A 19,713-nucleotide genomic window follows, 5' to 3' on the forward strand; every position below is an offset into this window, starting at 1 on the left:
ATTGTGTCACATGACCAGGTGGTGGTGCGACTGGGCCGCCAGCGATGGAGGATCAGAGGAAGAATTGAGTCGGATGACACGCAGTCCTGGGATGAAGAAGAGATGGTCTTCCTCCCGTACATAAACCACAACTTTGAAATCAAGGTCACAGACACACGTGTGCTGCAAAGATAAATGCTAATCATACACTTGCTCATCGCATATAAAAACTCTTCACTAATCAGTGGGTTTTGCTTTTTAGTCAGTTATTTGAATTGATCCACAGAATTCAGTCAACTACTTCACTGAATGTCTTAATTATTTCAAACAAAAAAAAAATGTACACTGGCTCCAAGTTCTTCCATTAGAACATTTGCTTGTCTCTGTAATAACCTGATTATCTTTAGATTTTAGATTGTTAGTTATAACTTTATATAAATAAAAAAAACTAACGCTTTATAGACAAAACAAGTCCACTGTAATATAATTATTATTTTAGATCATTTGATAATTGAAAAACCCCAAATACTTACTTTGCATTTTAAATTTGCTGTAGTTTGCAGATCAAAATGTTACATGAGTTTAACTACAATTCTGCACCACAGTATATAAAAAAACAGATACACTGTCAAGATGTGTATTTGTTTCACCTTGTTTGGCTCTAAATTGCAAAGAACCTGATCTGCATTTGGAAAATTGGCTTGATTTTATAGAGGCCTAAATGTATATTGGGCATATCTTTAAAAGGATTTAGACAAAGTGCTGTTCGGACAAGGATCCATGTACTTTTCCTTTTTATACTTTTTATACTGCTAATGTTGCTTCTATATTATTTTTGCATTGTGTTGTACTTGTTCTCCAGTTTTTTTTGTTTTTTTGTGTGGTTTGTGTCTCCAGTCACCTCATCCATCAAATCCTTCCCTGCAGGTGGCGGAGGCGAAGGGTTTGGGTTGGCTGCTGGTTGGCATGGTAACATGTGCGAGTGCAGACTTCTTTGTGGCGAGGCCGCAGCTGATGCTGGTGGACATCACAGAGCTTGGGACCATCAAACTGCAGCTGGAGGTCACCTGGAAGTACGAACACAGCACACAGTTAAAAGCATGAAGTAGAAGTAAAACAGTCCACACAGGAAAACTAACAATGAGAATTAGAAATGCAGAGGCTTGTCCTCCTCTGAGGGCAGGATTTGACAGGGAGTTTATGAAGTGAAATCGTCTTATTCCCAGGAAATAACTGGACTGGAGGCTCAGATGAGCGGTATCATATTCCACAGTTAATCAGGTGAATGACAAGTGCAGCTGCTCCACAAACTATCACATTCGGTGCTTCAGACAAGAAAAATGGAGAATGAAGAATTACGTCTGGAAAAGCAAACATGGCTTAGAATGAAGACATTTTTCCCCGCGCTCATCGGAAATTTGGATATGTGTCTCCTCACGACACTGATTCTGCATGAAAACAAGTCTGAGCAACAAACAACCCGATGTGAAAAAAAACCAAAAACACAAATGATGAGTTGGATTGTTAACGCTTCACATTCAGCGGCTGGATCTGTTATTTTCTTCATTCTCTGTACCTGTAAGCTGAGCCAGCTGTCACTGAGCGGCCGATTAATGCAGCGTGAACGTTACACACACACACACACACACACACACACACACACACACACACACACACACACACACACACACACACACACACACACCATAACGGATCAGGTTTCAGGCTTTAAAGAAGCAAGGTGGAGGACGTTTCGTGGATTCTCCCCAGAGAAACATGCACGAGGCTGCCGAACTTACACAATCCCACAAAAAAAAAAGTCAGTCGAGCTCCTAAATGAGTCACTGTGACAAAATGTGTTAAGTTAAAAAGAAAAATATCAGCTGTGGGCAGCAAAAGATGACAGGTTGCTGCATTAAAGCTTGGACTGAAGGTGTAAACGTACAGAAGAGAAACCCTGAGGAAGGAGGAGGATCCTGGACTTTAAATATCAGTTTACTGAAGGGGGCTACAAAGTCCAGTAACTTAACCTCAAATTTAGTGTCCTGAGAAGGTCTATGCGTTTTCTTCTTCTTCCCCTCATGATCACCACCGACCTCAGGGCTGAAAATCATTTTATTTCAGTTCTTCGTTCGCTCTTTTAATCCCGTCTCTTCCATCTTTGTAGGATTTTTCCATTCAGGTCGACCTTGATCTTAGAAAAGATTTTATTTTTATTTTTTTTAAATACACGGTTGATCGCAGAAACCTCAATGAAGAAGAGGATCTTGGTGGTTCAGCGTGCAGGAGTGCTGTCGTGGAGCATCTGAGAATGTTCCTTAGCCTTATCACCTGTGTTTAAACGCAGCAAACCACTTCTGGACAGTTCGGACTTGGAGCTTTGTCACCGACTGAGAAGCTTCTTCCAGTTTTTAGCTGCTGATAAACGGAAAATAATAGATCACCCACAGGTGCACACGAGGCTCATGTTCTACTTCTATTTTCTGTTTCCATTAAGGTTTCTGGGGAAAATTCAAGTTATCGCTCTGATTTGGCAGTGAACTGACATTTGGAACTCGCCACATTAGAATGTATCAAATAAAATAAACAGATTCAGTGGAATCAGGAGCTTTGGGAATGAAATCTATGAGCTTGCACAGACTGTGTCTAAACTGTTGCAGGAAGACACAGTTAGGCCTGCAGAGTGAGGGAAAAGATGGGAAAGTTCTGCAAAACCTTTTTTCTTGTCTGCAAATGCATTGAAGCTACAGTTCTTGGCTTTATTGTCAGTGATGTGTACTGTAATGTTACGTACAGTGAGCGGTGGTTCACGTTAAGTCGCCTGCTGATGCTTGGTTCCCCCCTCGCACCTTTATCAAGGCTCACAGCCTGGTTCATGGGGTTCTTTATCACGGGGAACCATGGGGAACCCACCGCTGGGTACCTGGGTCAGGTGTGTTCGGAGCAGTGTGCAAAGCAGGAACAGGTGGAAAACGAGTCTGGCTGCAGCCGTCGAAGCTCAGACCTGAACCAAGCTTACACTGAGAAAGCAGGTTTAGAACATTCGAGCGCACTCACTATTCAGTCTCCTCATGTTTGTGTGTGTGTTTGCACCTCCAGCCCGTTTGACAGCGCCGAGAAGATGCGGCCGCTGTCTGTCAGCAGGCAGTCGGTGTCCAGCAGAAAGAGCTCAGTTTACAGCTGGACGGCACCGAGCACCCCCTCCTTCACCGAGAAATACTTCATAGTGAGTACACGTACACACACACACAATGATTGTGGGGTCTCTAATACACAGATGAATGCATATATTCACGTATCTGTACAGGCTCATTTTTCATATTCAGGTCATTTTTTTCAACAGCAGTTTCATTGTGATTATCGCTGACAGCATGTTTTCCTCTTGGCCACCGTAGCAGCAGGGTCCTTTTGTTTTAAGGGATTTTATCTAATGTCAATCATTTTCTTAATTTCTCAGATATAAATTGTACTAATATTTTTGATATTTAAATGTCCACGTGGGTCTTTTCCGTCCTCTGCAGTCAATGGTGCGTGAGCTGCAGGACCAGGACGGCTCCCTCCCGTCTCTGGTGTCTAAATCTCACCATAACAGAGGAGGCGTGTCTCTGCTCAGCTACCTGGCCAACACCTCACACACCTCCATCACATCGAACCTGCTCCCTCAAACCCCCTACAGCCGAAGGTATGGAAGTAAAAGTACAACACACTAACACCACCTGCTGGTTCTGTCCTTTAAAGCAGTATTCATGTATAGTTTTCTTGTATCATACCATCTTTGAGTGGGGTCCTCAAACAAAAGCCTGTCCTCCACAGCCTCACACGGCCTCACAGCTACCCCTCCAGCCTGGGAGGAAGCCAGCCTCTCCTGTCGCCGGGGGAGGACAGGGGATCCCTGGAGGTCTCCGTAGAGGAGAGTCGGACGAGGAAGAGGATAGATGGAAAGGTGGAAGAGAAGGAGGGGGAGGAGGAGGAGGAGGAGAAGTGGGAAGGTGCGTTGGAAACGTCGTCCACACTGGCAGAGAGTAAGACGGGGTCCCTGCTGGCCGTCCAGAGGTGAGGAGGAACTAGACGATAAATCTGTTTAGTGTAGAAAACATCACAGACTTGATGCCTGGTTACAGGTTTCTTTGCTTGTTTGATTTGAATCTTTTTGCCTTCTGCATCCCACCATGCAAACCCAGGTCCAGTACTCCAGACATCCTCAGAAAGAGCACAGCTGGAGAAGCAGAAGCTGAGATGCGCAGTGCTGTGCTGGGCCAGGATAGTGTCGGCGTGCAGGTAAAATACTAGTGCAACACGTTTCTTACGACGTTGAAGTCGTGCTTTGAAATCCTGCAGCAAATAAGTGTTTTTGATGCGCAGCGTTATAAATGGTCGTGTCTTGTTACCCGCTGTCTTAGTTGATCATAGCAGATCTTGAATTTTAAATGATGCAGGATACAAAAGCCATGTGAGGGGACTTTTTCCCAGTTTCTGTCTCCACTTTGTCTCAACCTCCTAACTGTAAACTCTGTCCTCACCACCTATGTTTGTTCCAGGACTCGCATTCTGCCGCAGCCTCCCCGACGCCCGCACCGGAGACAGCATCTTCCTCGCCCACGACAGCTGCTCCGACACCAGGGAGGTCAGGGGTGAGCGGGGCCCAGCGCAGGGCTCAGGCCCTCAGGCTGGGGGCCTTGATCGCAGAGCTGGAGAAGACGTTACAGAACCAGAGCTGCTCTGAGAAGGAGTTGAAGGCCCTGGAACACCAGATCTCACACCTGGCGACCATCCTGAAGGTACCGCACTGATCCACACGCAGGAACACCTGCAAGTTCACACACTGAATGTGATCTTTGTGCTCACTTCTCCAGAACGACCTCTCTTTACTGAGAAGCTCATCGTCAGAGGAGACTCTGGCCGTGGAGGAAGTCCTGGGCAGCTTTGACTTCTTGTCACATGACTTCAGTGCAGATGATGACACTTCCTGTCTGGGCAGCCTGAGACTAAAAGACAGTGGGTGAGTTTCCAAAAGGAAGAAACTCTGAGATGTGTTGCCTGACGACTGATCTTCTCCGTTCTTCTGTCCACCAGCATCAGCTCATTCCAGCAGAGCACCCTGAGGAGCCTTGGCCTCCTCTCCCAGCACAGCCAATCAGCTTCTGAAGAAGAGTTACTAATTGCTCCCCTGACTTCTGGGAACTGGGGTCTGGATCAGGCCCTGGAGACTCACCTGGATATTTGCTGCATCCTGCTACAGGTACAGTGCTGAATGTCCACATTAACTAAAGACTAAGTAAAACATGTAGATTAATTTTCCTGCCAATAATTGGGTGATGGCAACTTAGTCATTTTGTGTCTGTCATTTTTCATACTTTTACTTTGTCTTTCTGGTCATTTTGGGATTTTTGTGTATATAGCCATCGTGTGTCTCCTTCGCATTTTCTGGTCACGTTTATTTTTTGCCTATTTGTCATCTGTGTGTGTGTGTGTGTGTGTGTGTGTCTGTCCTTTTGGAGCCCATTCAGCATTGACCCACGACAAGACATTGCTACTGAATGTGGTAAATCAAGTGTGGAAGCTTAGGCTGATCTTCTATGTTGTGTTCAGAATCCCAGGCAGGAATCAAGAGGTTCCCGTCACATCTCCTCATTGTCCACTCACTTTACAAACTTCTAACATAAACCTATGACGCTTCCTCAGATGTTAGGGACGACTGACTTCGGCCCGTCGCAGAGGGACCTGCTGGAGGAAATGTCTCTTCAAGCTGAAGTCCTGGACAGAGTCAACTGTCTGCTGCTGGAGAAGAACGACAACATCTCTGCTCGCGACAGTTAGTGGAAGATTTTTCTTTGTTTTTTTTATGACATTTATATACACGAAAATACACGATGATTGTAAAATTTATTGGAGGTTCACCCACATTATTTCAACCTAAATCCCGCTTTTCAAATGGTTTTTATGCATGTTCTGGTTAATTACTCTCCGTCTTTCTCCTCTTCAGTCCTGCCTAAAGCCCAGAGTACGAGGGGTGTGCTGTTGTTCTGGGGGGACTGTGTGAACGACAGCAGCTCTCCTTTCTGTTGCCAGACCGACAGCTTCTCCAGGACGCTGAAGAAACGTTACACGCACAAGGTGAAGGCCAAGCAGCCCGGCCAGTCGGACAAAGGTAGCGTGGTTCTTCACGGTTCTTCACGTTCTTTGCTCCTGACACCCAGGAGGTGTTTTCACTGTCTGAGCTGAAGGGGTTTTCTTCCTTCCCCGCAGTGTTTTCACAGCTCCTGCAGCAGGTCCAGTCGGCCTGTCGCATGGTGCCCAGCCCTCGGCCGGTCTGCAGCCCGGAGAGAGTCACGCTCTTCCAGCTGTCGGTGTATCTGAAACGCTGGAGCGTCCAAGAGTTTGGAGAGCACATCTCACGCCTCTCCAAAGAAGGTATGACCCATGTCAACTTTTTTTTTTTTTTTTTTTTAGTATTTATTAGTGCTGTGAGCTCCACAAACTGAACCTGATTTACCTCAGAGACTGATGGGTCATAGAAACTCGAGAAAATACAGTATGTTATGGATTTAGATGAAGATGAAAATACTACATGTATATTATTGAATACATGACTGTACACAGGAGCTTAGCAAACCTCCTGTAGAGTGTTCAGACAGATGGTTTTTACTGGAAGAAATTCTGAAGCTGTGTTGAATAAAATCCTGCAAATGAAATTTGTCAAATTCATAGAATTTATTAAGTCTCTGAAGACGTTTTTCATGCCAACGCTTTTCAAAAGTGACGACTTTCTGCTTTTCCTTGTCTGTCTGAACAAAACAACGAATCACTTTGGGATTTGGGATGTTATTGGCAATTTTCATGTTTTTGTTTGGATTTTTTTGGTTGGGTTAATTAGTGATCTGTTAAAAAGGAATTAGCTGATCATCATTAGCTGTAGCTGCAAGACTGAGGTTGTATTTTAAACCCACTAGCAGAACTGCAGATGTAGACATAAATAGCGTTGATACAACAATTGTCGTGTTGCTGTGCAAATATGCATAAGAAGAAACCTTAGAGTTTTGACAAATTTCTGAAACTAGCTCACGACAGTGCATATTAATAATTTATTTACGATACTTTTTACAACATAGAATTACACTTTTGTCTAAAAGTGCTCGACTGGAGGTGAATAATCCCCGACTTTTAATTTCGACATTCGCTTTTAATGATGAATTCTTTTAAGTGATACTATTAGTAAATGCTTTAATGTGTCTCATACACTGAGTAGTATGAGGGTAAATACTTTCCATTGTTGATTCTCTGAGGAGCATCTGTCAAACAAATGTATCCTCAGAAATGTTGAATCTCACTCTTGAGAACCTGGAACCATAAACTGTTTCCTTTTTTTGTGGTTTGTCAGTTAATAAAAGCCGATCAGCTGATCATTTGTCTATACAATCTAAAATAGTAATAAACACACAGTAAAGTACAAGATAATAATGTACTTGTACATTAATTGTATATAATTTGCAGCCCTGCAGCTAGAAACACACGACAGGTGTCTCCGGGTTCATTAACGTGTGTGTGTGTGTGTGTGTGTGTGTGTGTGTGTGTGTGTAGGTGTGTGTGTGTGTGTGTGTGTGGTGCTTGTTGTTGTTGTGTGATGGAGGGGTGGTCTGCTGCGCTTGTTCTACTTTGTGCTTTAGGCTCTGGGAACATTCCAGAAATTCCAGCGCATTAAAAGGCATCTGGACCATCTGTCTGCATCCATGCCAAACAAACTGGGCGTGCGTGTGGATTTCAAAAGCCACATGACTCATCTCGCTGCCAAAATATGTGCACATAGAAAGACCCGAGCACACGTCCTGCCTTAACTGAGAGTCGCTTTCTGCTGTTTATTAAAATGCTAAAGTACATGTGGTTTGCATAGCACGACACATAAATCTGCTAAAATTCAGTCAGGGGACACGTAGAGTCAGGAGCAACTTTTGGCATTTGCTTTAAATCCCTCTGAACACGAGGCAGGTGGAGTTTACAGCACAACTAAGACAAAAGTTCCACAAAGGTCAGGACGTGTTGACATACAAAACATCAGCTTATGGGTCGTTCAGCTGATTTGTTCATACGAGAGATGGTGGTTGAAGAATGAACAGTGATATGCTGTGAATGTCTGATTTTCACTTCATTAATATTAAAATAAATCTGCTCTAATATGTAGGAGTGTGTCTATCTCCTGTTGGTGTTTGTCCTCACCTGCTCCCTGGTGTGTTTCAGAGTACGTCCTGTCAGCCCTGAGGAGCCCCAAACGGAGGCGGGCTTTAAATAAGCTGGGGGGTCGGCGCATGGCGGATCTCCTGCCCCTGGGGTGCACGCTGCAGACCCTGGCCGCCCTGCAGATCGACTCCAACCACAAAGTGTGCAGAGCTGCTGCCGGCTGCCTGTGCAGAGCTGCAGGCTGTAAGGCCTTCAGGAGTAAGGTAGACGACAAGACTTCCTCACTTAGGGAAACGTTGGGGAGGCTGCGTAAAATGTACATGGAGAGAGAGAGAATTGCACATCATTTACACTTACATTCACTTCTTTGGACTTGGGTTAGTGTTACAAAGACATTTGCACTTGCTTTTATTTTGAAAGCAATTTTTAAATTGCTTGTGTTAATAAAGGCCTCCTACCATAAACATCATAAACATATTAGCATTTCCTCATTAGCATTTAGCTCAAAAGCCAGCAGACGCCAGCAAACCGTAAACTGAGCGGCAGCTGTAAACAACCTCTTTTCACTTGTTTCCCCTTGAGAAAACAAATGCAGAGATGTTACTTCTCCCACAACATTGGTAACTGCTCTTCTTCCCTTCTTCTCCAGGCGATAGTTTACTACACAGAGAGTCTGAAAAGCACCGACGTTCAAATCCAACAGGGCTCCTGTCTGGCTTTAAAATGCCTCAGGGTGAGCGACACGCAACACACACAGATATTGACTTTAAAATTGCTACAAGGCTTTTTAAGGACTTATAAATTCTGTGTGTGTGTGTGTGTGTGCCAGGCGACGGAGAGTGTGGACCACGTGGTGGATTTGTACAGATCAGCAGATGAAGATCTTCGCAGCGCTGCCAGAGAAACGGTCCTCTCCTTTGGTGCGAACGCTGATAACTTCGCATGCAGGAGCTCGTTCGTTGAGTTACTGTGTAGTTTCGCTGAACTTTCTACGTGTTGTCTGCAGGTAAAAAGGGCTACGTGGCCTTCCAGAGGATGGACCTGCTGTACACTGAGATGCAGGAAGAGGCCTACCAGAACCAGGAGACCGAGATCACCATTCTATAGGCAAAGAGGCCTGGAGCTGAAGAAGGGGAGCGAGTGGTTGTTGGTGTTGATGGGATTCAACACAAAGAGCCTTGTTTCTTCAAGCACACGCTACAAAAAGGCTGAAGACGACGGCGTTCGCTCACTGATATTCAGGAAACAGTCTGGATTGTGTCCAAAGCTACAATTTGATGAATTCTGTGGACATTGCAGTGACTTTAAACCACAGCTTCAGTGTATGTTTTGTGTTACATTCCCGGATGGTGGAATTATGCTCAATATTTCAGTACTAGCAGTAGTTATTTAATTTAATTAGATGTCTGTTTTTATACAACGTCCTTTGAGGTACGTCTGCTTCTCTGGTGCTGGGAAAAGAACTTCAGAGTACTGGATTTTGTTGGAAGATGAACAATAAATATATGATTTCACACACTATCACACAATGTGCCTTTTAAACTCTGAGGGACTAAAGAAATCCCAATAAGCCCGAACTTGCCATTTATTTATTCAGACTTCTTCACTGTCCTCCTCCTTGTTAGCTTTTGAGTACTTAGAAAACCAAATGGATGCTGATGATGTTTCCACAAACAAGATTTGTTACATTCAAGGACGCCAGAGGATTATGGGAGAACAATCAAACCAACTGTGGCTGGCAGCCAACTATTTTCCTCTTTGCTCTCCTAAAGCTGCTCTCCCGGGGCAAAAGTGTGTGTCCTGCTTTACAGCTGCTGAAGGAATTAAACGTTTGAGCGCGTGCGCACGTGCACACGTTTAAACATAAGAGTAGAGGGCAGCAGATGTGGTAGAAGTACACACAAAGTACTATAGTCTTCGCTCAAGCTGAAGGACACAAAGTACATGCTCTAAAAGTTTCTGAAAAAGGGAATTTCAAAGTCCAAATCAAAGAGTAAAAATTATGTCAAAAATATTTACAGCAGTGAATAAAACAACAATAAGTGTTGATTTAAAAACTGGCAGCTGCTTTATCCATAAGACATGAGAATTTACTGGTTTATTGGGTTGTTTACAAAAATCCACATGTGCAGAAAGTTAATAAAGATGTAAAATAAATGATGGAAAATTTAGTCTAGTGAAGACCAAGTACCTCACAACTGTACTGACTGAGTACTGCGGATTAAGTACTTACGTCTCTGCAAGCAGCGTAAAAACTGTTCAAATCGGTACAATACAGTCGTATAAATATACTCGTATGTAAATACATACACTCGTCATCACGTTTAAACAGAAGCACTTTTTAACAGGTTATGAACAGTTCATTTACTTTCACCAAATTAGGTGGGAATCAGTCACACGGACAGAGCACATGAACTTCTGTAGATATTAAAATATTTCTCTTAAAAAAAAAACTCCTCCAGATGACTTCACCTGGAGGAGATTTTCATCATCAGGCGTTTCGATGATGTCATCTAGAGGAGCTCTGGTTAAAGCAGGTTGACCATAATCACAAACTCTATATTGTGAGCAACAGGATGACATAATCTGAACTGAAGGTTCCTCCAAGTGATGTCATCTGGTGACATTTTTCAGTTACAAGTGCAGATAAATTTAACGTCAGAGGGACATTTAATGACACTTCTTAAGGACATTTTTCACATATCTGTACTTTTTACTCTACTAAATTATACACATTTTATAGTTTACCACCCTTTTTAAAAAAAATAAAAACTAATTACTAGTGAGACAGGAATCTCTTCACTAAACCAGGCACAGACATGGTCTCAATCACTTCCTTCTTCCATTGTCTTATTTAAAGACTTACAGTATGTGACATACTAGCAGTACTCAAAGTGAGCTGGTATGCAGTACTTTTACTCTTTCACATGTTGTGCTGACCTCATCCTTTCCACAGCGATCTGCACACACAGTAAAGTGGAAACCAACAGACTCGTGGTCCATTATCAGACATGAAGCTGCTGCATTCAGATCGTCGGCTGTGCTGTCACATTCAGTCTGCAGTGTCAAAGACCACGAAACAATGGCACGAGCTGCCACCAAACGTTTCCGGAAGATGAAAAGCATCAGATCGTGTCTAAATCAGCTTCAACCCATCACTTATGTTTATTACAATTAATGAGTTAATCAAAACATGATGCAGGACTGGTCCACAGACAGGGAGGGAAAAGAATTTTACGTGTACAAGTAGTTGTACCTGTTAATACTTTAAGTAAACTTAAGTAGAAATGTCAGTGGGTAACTATATTTTTACTACAGTATATTGTTGCTAGTGTATTTGTACCTTTACCTATGTAGAGTTTCTGACTATTTCTTCCATCACTGAATGATGGCGACTTTATGTTTGACATAAAGTATGTTTGGTATGAACATAATTACAAAAAAAACAACTAATGATGCTGAAGGAAACCATGAGTTTTCTTAAAGACCCAGCAGGTTTTCGTAATGAGAAGAGTCAGAAAGTGCTCAAACAACTGAGCTGATCGACTCAACTGTACCGTTAGTTTATTCCAGCGCATTTCGCTGGTGTGTCGCCCTTGTTGAGTGCAACCATTCACCTGATGTCTCCCACAGTCTACTGGCTCCATCAAACAGAGGCGTCGCCCTCAGCTGGCGCCTCGGGTGACGTGAAGTTTGGGAAGGGCCCACAATCTACATGGGGACATTTAAAGACTGTTTGGAAGGTCAATAGAAAGCCGTGGGAAGCTTTGACAGAGTTTTTCCTTTGCATCAGTGGATCCACGAGGGCTCAGCACAGGTTCAGGAAGTTTTTTGGGGAGTTAAGTTGAACGTTAATTAAACAAAGCAGGGATCCAAGTGCTCAGCAAAGCACCACTCACAGTGTCATGAGTCAGTGCAACCACAGGCAGAACATTCGAAGACGTCTTCCTTTATTTTATCTTATTTTAAGATAATCAGATGCAGAGTCAGGTCACCGCCTAAAAGCCTGAAAACGTTCAGAAAACAAACAGGAAGCAGAGCCGGGCCTTTACTGTGTTTGAACATCTTTGTTTTAGTAGCCCCCCCCCTCCCCCCTCCCTCCTGCAGGAACACATAGGAAAAGCATTTCACAGTCATATTGACAGACTATATTGAACTTTTTCCAAATCATGTTTTTGTTTGGGAATAGTTTGAATTTCTGTGTTACGTAGAGGGAAAATGTGGAGGTGAGGAAGATGTGGCAGAACAAGGAAAGATTAAATGTAGAAATCATGTGAGGCATCATATGTGCTAATGTTTTGCAGGTTTGCTCATAAATCCGGAGACACAAACGTTCCAAAAGCAAACGGAAAACAACCATAAATAGTTTTGTTTCTTTTGTCCTCTCAGCTTATCCTGTGAGTTCAGGGACGTCCCAGCGGATCATTGTCCGCATGTTGATCTGGCCGGATGTTCTTTGGTTGGTTGGTTTTGTGAGCAGGGATTTGACAGAGTTTGTCTTTTGTCAGATCTCTAGTTTAACTGCAGAGCTCATTAGCACCAGGTAAATATATCAGCAATTTATCAGAATATGTTCAATAGTCGGCCACACAGGCAAAGCAGCAGTTACTGCATCAAGTCAAGTTCTGGTTCTACCTATGGCCTTTTACTCTGCTACACTTCAAAGAGAAAGAAGTTGGTTTTTATCTGACAGCTCGTTAGTTACTTCGCAAATTCTTATTAAACGTTACAGCTACTGAGTTATTCCAGACACTCAGCTACTTAATATTTCAAAATTTTATACTTAATGTGTAGAGGTCAGCCTACCAATCACCAAACTATTTCAAGGGCTTAATCCATACATACATTTCCCCACTGGCTTGTGTTTGGGTGTGAAATTAAAGTTTTCCTTTATACATTTATTATTCTGCCACTTTACTCGGACCCCTTGACTTTTTGCACATTTTGTACATCAATTTTAAATAGATCTAATTGGAATTTACGCTCAACAACTCCCACAAATTCAAGACTTTAGAAGTTGTTATACTGTCATATACTTGTGCCGGAGATCTAAAGAGAATTTCCTGGACTTCATGTCCTTGTGCTGACCTGAAGTGTGAAGATTAGGACTATACATATTCCACTGTGTGTCTTTCTAAACTATGTCAAATTGATAACATTTGCAAAATATGTCTAAAAACATGCTTTTCCTTTGTTTTGTAGGTTTTACTGCGATGAGCAATCATCAGTTTAAGGCAAGTCTACAACACATCACAATGCAAAAGGAGGAGACTGTAAATGTAGATACACATGATCATCGCAGCAGCAGTAACCACGCTGCCATCACACGGCCACCAAATTAAAAAAAACAAAAAATATATTTCCACTTTTGGTTAGAAACAGACAGTTGTATTCTTGTAGCTGCAATATTTTCTAGTTTTGCAAATAAATATTTGGTTAAGGAAAATCCTTTAACTCTAATCTTGTTAAAATGTGTCACTTCAACTAGTAAAAACAAAACACAGTTTACACATTAATGCACACGTATAATAACCTCTTACCTGGAAGTATATGTTCCTGATTATACTCACTGATTTTAACTTCAGGATCATTTTAGCAACTGTGAACCCCAGATACTTTTGGAAGAAACGAGAAAGTATATCCATAAAACTATGACAAAATGTAACACAGAAGGAAAACTTTATTTAAATTAAAACCAAAGCAATAGTGTAGCAGTGAGGTTTAACACTGCAACAAGAGGTTTCTCTCACACACACACACACACTATGAACACCGTAACCTGTGTCTGACAGTTATACATTTGCAGCTAAAACACACAAGGAAACTTTTGCCCTTTTGACACCATTTTTTTTTTTTTTCAGCCAGCTTTCTGAATGCAAAAATGTTGCTGGAAATACTGTCTACCGTTTGTTTCCTTGTGAATCATCATGTTTTTACTCTTATCAGCATGTCATGACAAAAAAAAAAAAAAAGAAAAAGAAAAAAGACATAAATTCTCTTTCATCCAGCCTACACACATACAGACTTTTCTACCCCCCCGACAACTGTCAGCTTTTAATTTGAATTAAAATGTAAAATTGAATGAACTTAACTTGTGAAAAATACACTAACAGCAACCCATGCATAAGAGAAACAAAAACAGACCAGCTCAAAAGTGTGGCAGTATGGGACATTTGCTCTGAGGAGGGAACAGGAGACAAGGAGGGGGCAGCTGCAAAGCACAGTGGGTGACAACAGGACAGTTTTTTTTTTTAGTTTTATTGCACCGTCTGAGATGCGTCTGTGTGGCGATGTGGCAAACGGGGACTTATTCGTAGCATTTCTATTGATTGTCCAGTGCGCTCACCTTTTGTGAAGCATTACATGTGCAGAGCCAAAATGGTGACAGTTTGGTCAGGTCGGACTGTGAAAGGCATGTTCACATATTAAGGTGCCAAGTCTTTCTCAGCACCGTCTACTCTTTAAAGTTGCCGAGACTGAGTTGTGACCACGGCTGCCAGGGAAGTTTGAAAAGGCTAAACTCCATCTGCTGATTTCCGCGCAGTTGAGTGAATTTTGGCAGTTTGAGATGAAGAATATTTGCCATTCTGATAACAGGTTTAACAGGTTTTTAGAAAATGTGAATTAAGGGAGTCTGTGGGCTACAAAGGAAACAGTACTGAAACACAGTGGTCATATTTTGTCACATATTGTGGAGTTTTCTTTCAAATGCTGGAATGAAAGTTGCTGAAAATTAAGTTCTTCTTTTCCTTCCCTTAAGTAAATTTTGCGTGCACATCCTTTCCTGTCTGTTACACAATTGTTCACCTATTGTCTCCTCCAATGTTGCTTCCCCCTCCTCTTCCCTGTCCTTAAATTATGCCCATCTTTCTTTACAGCATAGTAAAACCAGCCATAATACTCCTCCAGAACTGGCTGTTCTCCGCCTCAGTACCGCCTCTGACCGAACATTGTCTGTATTCTAAGGGGTACTCCCTGTCGGCAGTCTTTCAGAACCGCCTCGTCACCGCTCTCCCACTCCCAAACTGCAGTCCCTCCCTTCTTACAGCATGGCAATATAATTCTAAAGTAAATCTCCAGCGATGCCTTGTCACCCTTCAGACCCTTCCTTCTCCCCACTCTGATATCTCTACAGTTTTTCCCTCCTAGGTCCCAACAATTGCTGGGTCGTGCGCAGCGTCTGGCAGTGCTGCATCCTGGCAGTGGTAGAGGAAGCAGTTGCCCCAACAGCTGTAGCAGATGAGGAACAGAGCAGCCAGGAAGACCAAGGCACAGATGGTGCAGGGTTTCCTCTCCAGCAGGAAGCTGAGCAGGTAGAAGCCCATAAACATGGAGTGGTTAAACCACAGCGCCGGGTTCAGCGGCTTGGGGATGAGCAGCACAGGGAGTAGCCACTGTAGGCAATACATAGTCTCTTAATTTAAGGAAGGTTGCAGAGAGACTGTGGGTACAGCTTAATAGGAGGTTGGCTGAAGTCTTTGAAGGAAGATCAGCAGTCAGATGTGGGAGAATTGTCCTATCTGACAGAGCTGAGATGATGCAGGAACAGGTCAGGTATCACTGTCATCAGGTCATCCCTGGAGACAGCAGAGATGGAAAGAATGAGAGTCTGGTCAAACTTGTGCTACAATTAATTATATATGTACTGGAAATATCCACTGGACTCTGAAACTATAGTATTTTACCTCTACATATTTGTGCAATGATAGTTTACTTTTATTTTTTTGCTTAAAGCCTTGCTCGTTTGTTGCTCATTATAATTGTTAAATAAAGCATTAAAAAAAGTATGCATTATTTTAAGTAGGAGGCATTCTTACCCCCACAGGGGGAGGCCTGAAGGTGGACTGTCTTTTGGAGGACACACTATTTACATGGGTAACTTCCCTGTAGGGACGTGACACCTGTAGCCTTGTTGCTAAGCTAACGAGATGCGCACTAAGCAACCCAGTGCTACGGTAGGGATGTGTGACGGCCAGCGGCAAATAGAACTAGATTAACGGGAAAAGTTCAGTGTCAAAATCTGCTTTAACGTGTCCAACATTAAAGGTTAAAGCAGCAGTTTTTCCACCGATTCCCACTAGTAAAAAAAATGAGTCATTTTCTCTCCCCATTTTTTCGGATGATACAATTGAAGGCATCCATTAAGAGGAGAGTTTGAGGTGTTTAAAAAGTTGCTAGGAGGCTAGTTTGCTAGCTGTGAATATCCAAAGATACACTTTTAAAGTCTGCAGCACATGAATCAACGTGAACATGGACGATAACCGGTTAGTACCCGCGGCAGGACTGACACATGTAATATTACATTAGCCTACTGCTAGTGGAGCTTAGCAGGCTCTGGGCTCTCCCCCCTCTTATAAGATGTCGGTGAAGATTGTCAGTCATCCAGGTTTGGTTATCCGAAGGTTGGAGGTTGGATCTTGTCAACTGGATTTCTTTTCCAAAGTTTCCTTGGTTCTATTGAGATGGAAACTAACATGAGATTCTAGATTCGGACTGAATGAAAGGATCCCTGGGGGGTAATACGTCACCACTTAACACGCGGATTGACACCGAACCCCAGAGTTGTCCAACGGCTACGCTTTGTACGTACAGACTGACACAAACACTCGGAAATGCACCGATTTAACGTAACATTGCCGTTTCCGTCTTTAGCTCGTGGGAAAACAAGCTAATTACTGTAGCATGTCGCACGTCCAATGACTTGCACTGGTCATTCCAGTAACGTTAACTACTAACATTCGGTCAATGCCGTTTTCTAAAATGATATCGCGATGTGCGCTAACTAACGCTAGCAACATCCGCCAGTTAACAACTTAATGTCACGCGAGCAGTGAGGAGCATTGTCGTTCTACTCTGGGACTAAAGTAATTTAGTATTTAACGTGTAAACCACGCAAATGTTTCAAAATTAAGTTCACAGCAAGACCATGAAAATGTTGGCATTAACAATTTCTCCTGAGCCCAGAGAGCGTAGCGTTACCTAACGCTAACTAGCTTAGCTAGGTTAGCATGAAACGCGACAGGATTTCGCGAGTGTGTAACAAACGTTTCAAAAATGCAAGTCGCTATTAACGTGACAATACAGGCTTGTGTTTAAGGTGTCTTGTAAGAAAGCGATTAACAAACCTGGCATTTTCCGGGATCATTATCAGCACACAGTAACCAGCAACGCCACTTCTGCCTCAACATCTGACTGCGTACTTAGCTGCTAGCTGAGGAGCATTAGCATGAAGGACCCCTGGTGCAAAGCCGAGATGAGGCCGAGCGCAGAGTTTTAGTTGACCGAGATCTGCCTGAATGCAATAAAGTCCACTACAGCAGGAATTGGTTAGATCCCAAGTCAGTAGATGCTGGATGATGCAAAGTCTTTTTTGTTTCAATGCACAATATTTGGAGCCCTATTACTCCTTTTTTACTTGAAATGAGTAAAACTGTAATACAGATCCCCCACTGACATCAATTCCAAATACGGTAAACAAACGTGCAAAGCTGGTAACAGGATACTTACTCGAGTGCAGTACTTTTGTTTTTAGTTATTTGTACTTAAATGAAGTATTTCCATTTTAATTTTTACTCCACTACAGACTCAGTTGTGTAACTTCGACTGCACATTTCTACAAAAATACAAGGAACAAATAAATGATGATGTTCTATGATGGATGAACCAGCTGTTGGTACATAAAGCGGTTAAAAACACCATTTTAGTTGTTTAGTTTAGTTTTAGTATAGTTTTATGTGTAACATCACCACAGGTCAAATTTCCAAAACACAAGCTCAACATATGTGTTTTCAAGGATTTGCAGTTTACTTCCTGGGTAGTAGGACATCACACCACCCAGGTAGCTCTTTACTCAGCTTTAAGTACAGGTAAAACTGTTGCAGAACACAGTCAGGGATTGTGTCCATTCACTCTTATAAAAGTTGCACGTGTACTGAAAGAAATGAAAAACGTCTTGTTTGTGTTAAATTACTTGGCCAGAAAAGCAGGTAAGTTTGTAAGGGATCCATGTTAAACTACTTATCTCTGATTAAGTGCCATTATCACAAGACATACAGTACATACTGATATTGGTAGTATTTTCGAATGACAACTGAATGTTTACTTGTGTTGATGTCCATTTTATTGCATGGTTTGAAAACTATTTAGGTTTAAGGTGAAAGTTAAGATTTAGATTTACCCCAGTTTTGACCTGTATCAGCCCGGTCATGTTAATCTAACCCTAATACAGAACCTGCTCCTAAGTTTTGGGATCTAACAGTTTATCTAGCTGTATGTGTCTTTCCTGAATGTACATCCAGTCTAATTCACAGCTTCTAGCCAAGGCCTATCAGCGCTAGAGCTCAATTGTGCCATTACTTTTGCGTCTTGCATAACGTTTACTTGAATTATTTAGGTCTCTGTATTTCGATTTCATTCCGGTCCAGTTGCTTCACAGCACTCTTCAGCTTTAAAAAGTGTAGTAATCATCTATATTAGTTATTAGTTTTGCAAACCCAATTATCACATTTAAAGCTGTGGGGAAGGGAGAAATAACAAGAAATCACATTTCTTCCAAACTTTACTTTACACATTCAACTTATTACACTGACAACCAAAGGAGTGACAGACAATATGTGATCAAAATGCATAAAAATAGACATACAAAATAGGCTTGTAAAATAAATACAAAAACAAAATCTAGAATGAAACCTCAACAAAATGTTAGACAAAAGCCTGGTGAAAAATCTTACCAGGAAGCTCAATGTTCTCTTATACAAAGGGTCATTTGTTTTTTCTCTCGTTGCTACAACTGAATTCCCATTGACTTGCACTAGCAGCACTGGCAGCGCAAACGAATGCAAACATACGTAATGCTGCAGTCAGATTCCGAGGGAAAAAAATCATCTGTGGAAACAAATGGAAATGATCAGAATCTCTGAAGCGTTCAGTTCATTTCTAGCAACAAAAAGCAAAAGTCTCTTCGTCAGGGTTTTGACAAACAGAAGCAAGTTTGTTATATTGTGCTCGCTGCAGTGCTGAAAGCTACATGCTGCGTCTGGATGACAAGGGGACGGAGTCCTGCCTGTAGCTTGTGCTTTCAGAAACAGATCGTCTACATTGCAGGCAGTCATTTAGGCAGGTATTCAGCGGGGTTTATAGTGAAGCCGTATACAGTATTGTTAACATCGAGTAAAAGAGCTGAAATTCGGGCAACGTCTTGATGAAATGCAGATGGGCAATAGTGTCTGTGACAGGAATGGACACTGACATCTGCAGCAAGGAAGTCACTGAGAAAAGAGGAAACAAAAAAATCGAAGTAATGTTTAAAAGAGCTGCCGCAGTTGTCTTCCTCCATGCAGATCAGACAAAAATATTTTAGCTTGTCCCCTCTCGTCTGATCTGGGGTTTTACTGGGTGCCATTACATTTTGGTCACTTATCAGCAGCGTTGGGCAATTTACTCAGTTACTCTTCAGTTACTCTTTACTTATGATGTCTAGTAATAATGTTACTTTGCTTTAAACGAAGTATGAAAATTACTTCTACTGCTAATTGCTACAGTCTAATCATAAGATGAAATAAA

At 42.3% G+C, this 19,713-nt stretch overlaps 2 protein-coding genes across 3 annotated transcripts in view; one reads left to right on the forward strand and one right to left on the reverse strand.

The window, feature by feature from the left end:
* Positions 1-9,672, forward strand: part of ripor3 (RIPOR family member 3) — a 43,126-nt gene extending 33,454 nt beyond the window's left edge. For both annotated transcript variants that reach the window (XM_067506054.1, XM_067506055.1), the window contains 16 exons: positions 19-144; positions 907-1,052; positions 3,079-3,205; positions 3,501-3,661; positions 3,793-4,032; positions 4,161-4,257; positions 4,518-4,757; positions 4,833-4,978; positions 5,053-5,218; positions 5,662-5,791; positions 5,963-6,127; positions 6,226-6,390; positions 8,212-8,414; positions 8,801-8,884; positions 8,981-9,071; positions 9,158-9,672. In XM_067506054.1, the coding sequence (XP_067362155.1) occupies positions 19-144; positions 907-1,052; positions 3,079-3,205; positions 3,501-3,661; positions 3,793-4,032; positions 4,161-4,257; positions 4,518-4,757; positions 4,833-4,978; positions 5,053-5,218; positions 5,662-5,791; positions 5,963-6,127; positions 6,226-6,390; positions 8,212-8,414; positions 8,801-8,884; positions 8,981-9,071; positions 9,158-9,258 (2,388 nt within the window). In that variant the 3' untranslated portion in view covers positions 9,259-9,672. The remainder of the gene's footprint in view (positions 1-18; positions 145-906; positions 1,053-3,078; positions 3,206-3,500; positions 3,662-3,792; positions 4,033-4,160; positions 4,258-4,517; positions 4,758-4,832; positions 4,979-5,052; positions 5,219-5,661; positions 5,792-5,962; positions 6,128-6,225; positions 6,391-8,211; positions 8,415-8,800; positions 8,885-8,980; positions 9,072-9,157) is intronic.
* Positions 9,673-13,813: 4,141 nt separating this feature from the next.
* blcap (bladder cancer associated protein) lies at positions 13,814-17,431 on the reverse strand. Its single transcript, XM_067506059.1, has 2 exons — positions 17,277-17,431; positions 13,814-15,728 (listed from the first exon to the last, which is right to left on the reverse strand). Exon 2 carries the CDS (start codon positions 15,558-15,560, stop codon positions 15,297-15,299), a length of 264 nt encoding a protein of 87 aa, XP_067362160.1. The 5' UTR covers positions 15,561-15,728; positions 17,277-17,431; the 3' UTR covers positions 13,814-15,296.
* Between the last annotated feature and the right edge of the window lie 2,282 nt (positions 17,432-19,713).

Source organism: Channa argus, chromosome 5 (assembly GCF_033026475.1).
Source record: "Channa argus isolate prfri chromosome 5, Channa argus male v1.0, whole genome shotgun sequence".
In the NCBI taxonomy this organism is placed as follows: Eukaryota; Metazoa; Chordata; class Actinopteri; order Anabantiformes; family Channidae; genus Channa; species Channa argus.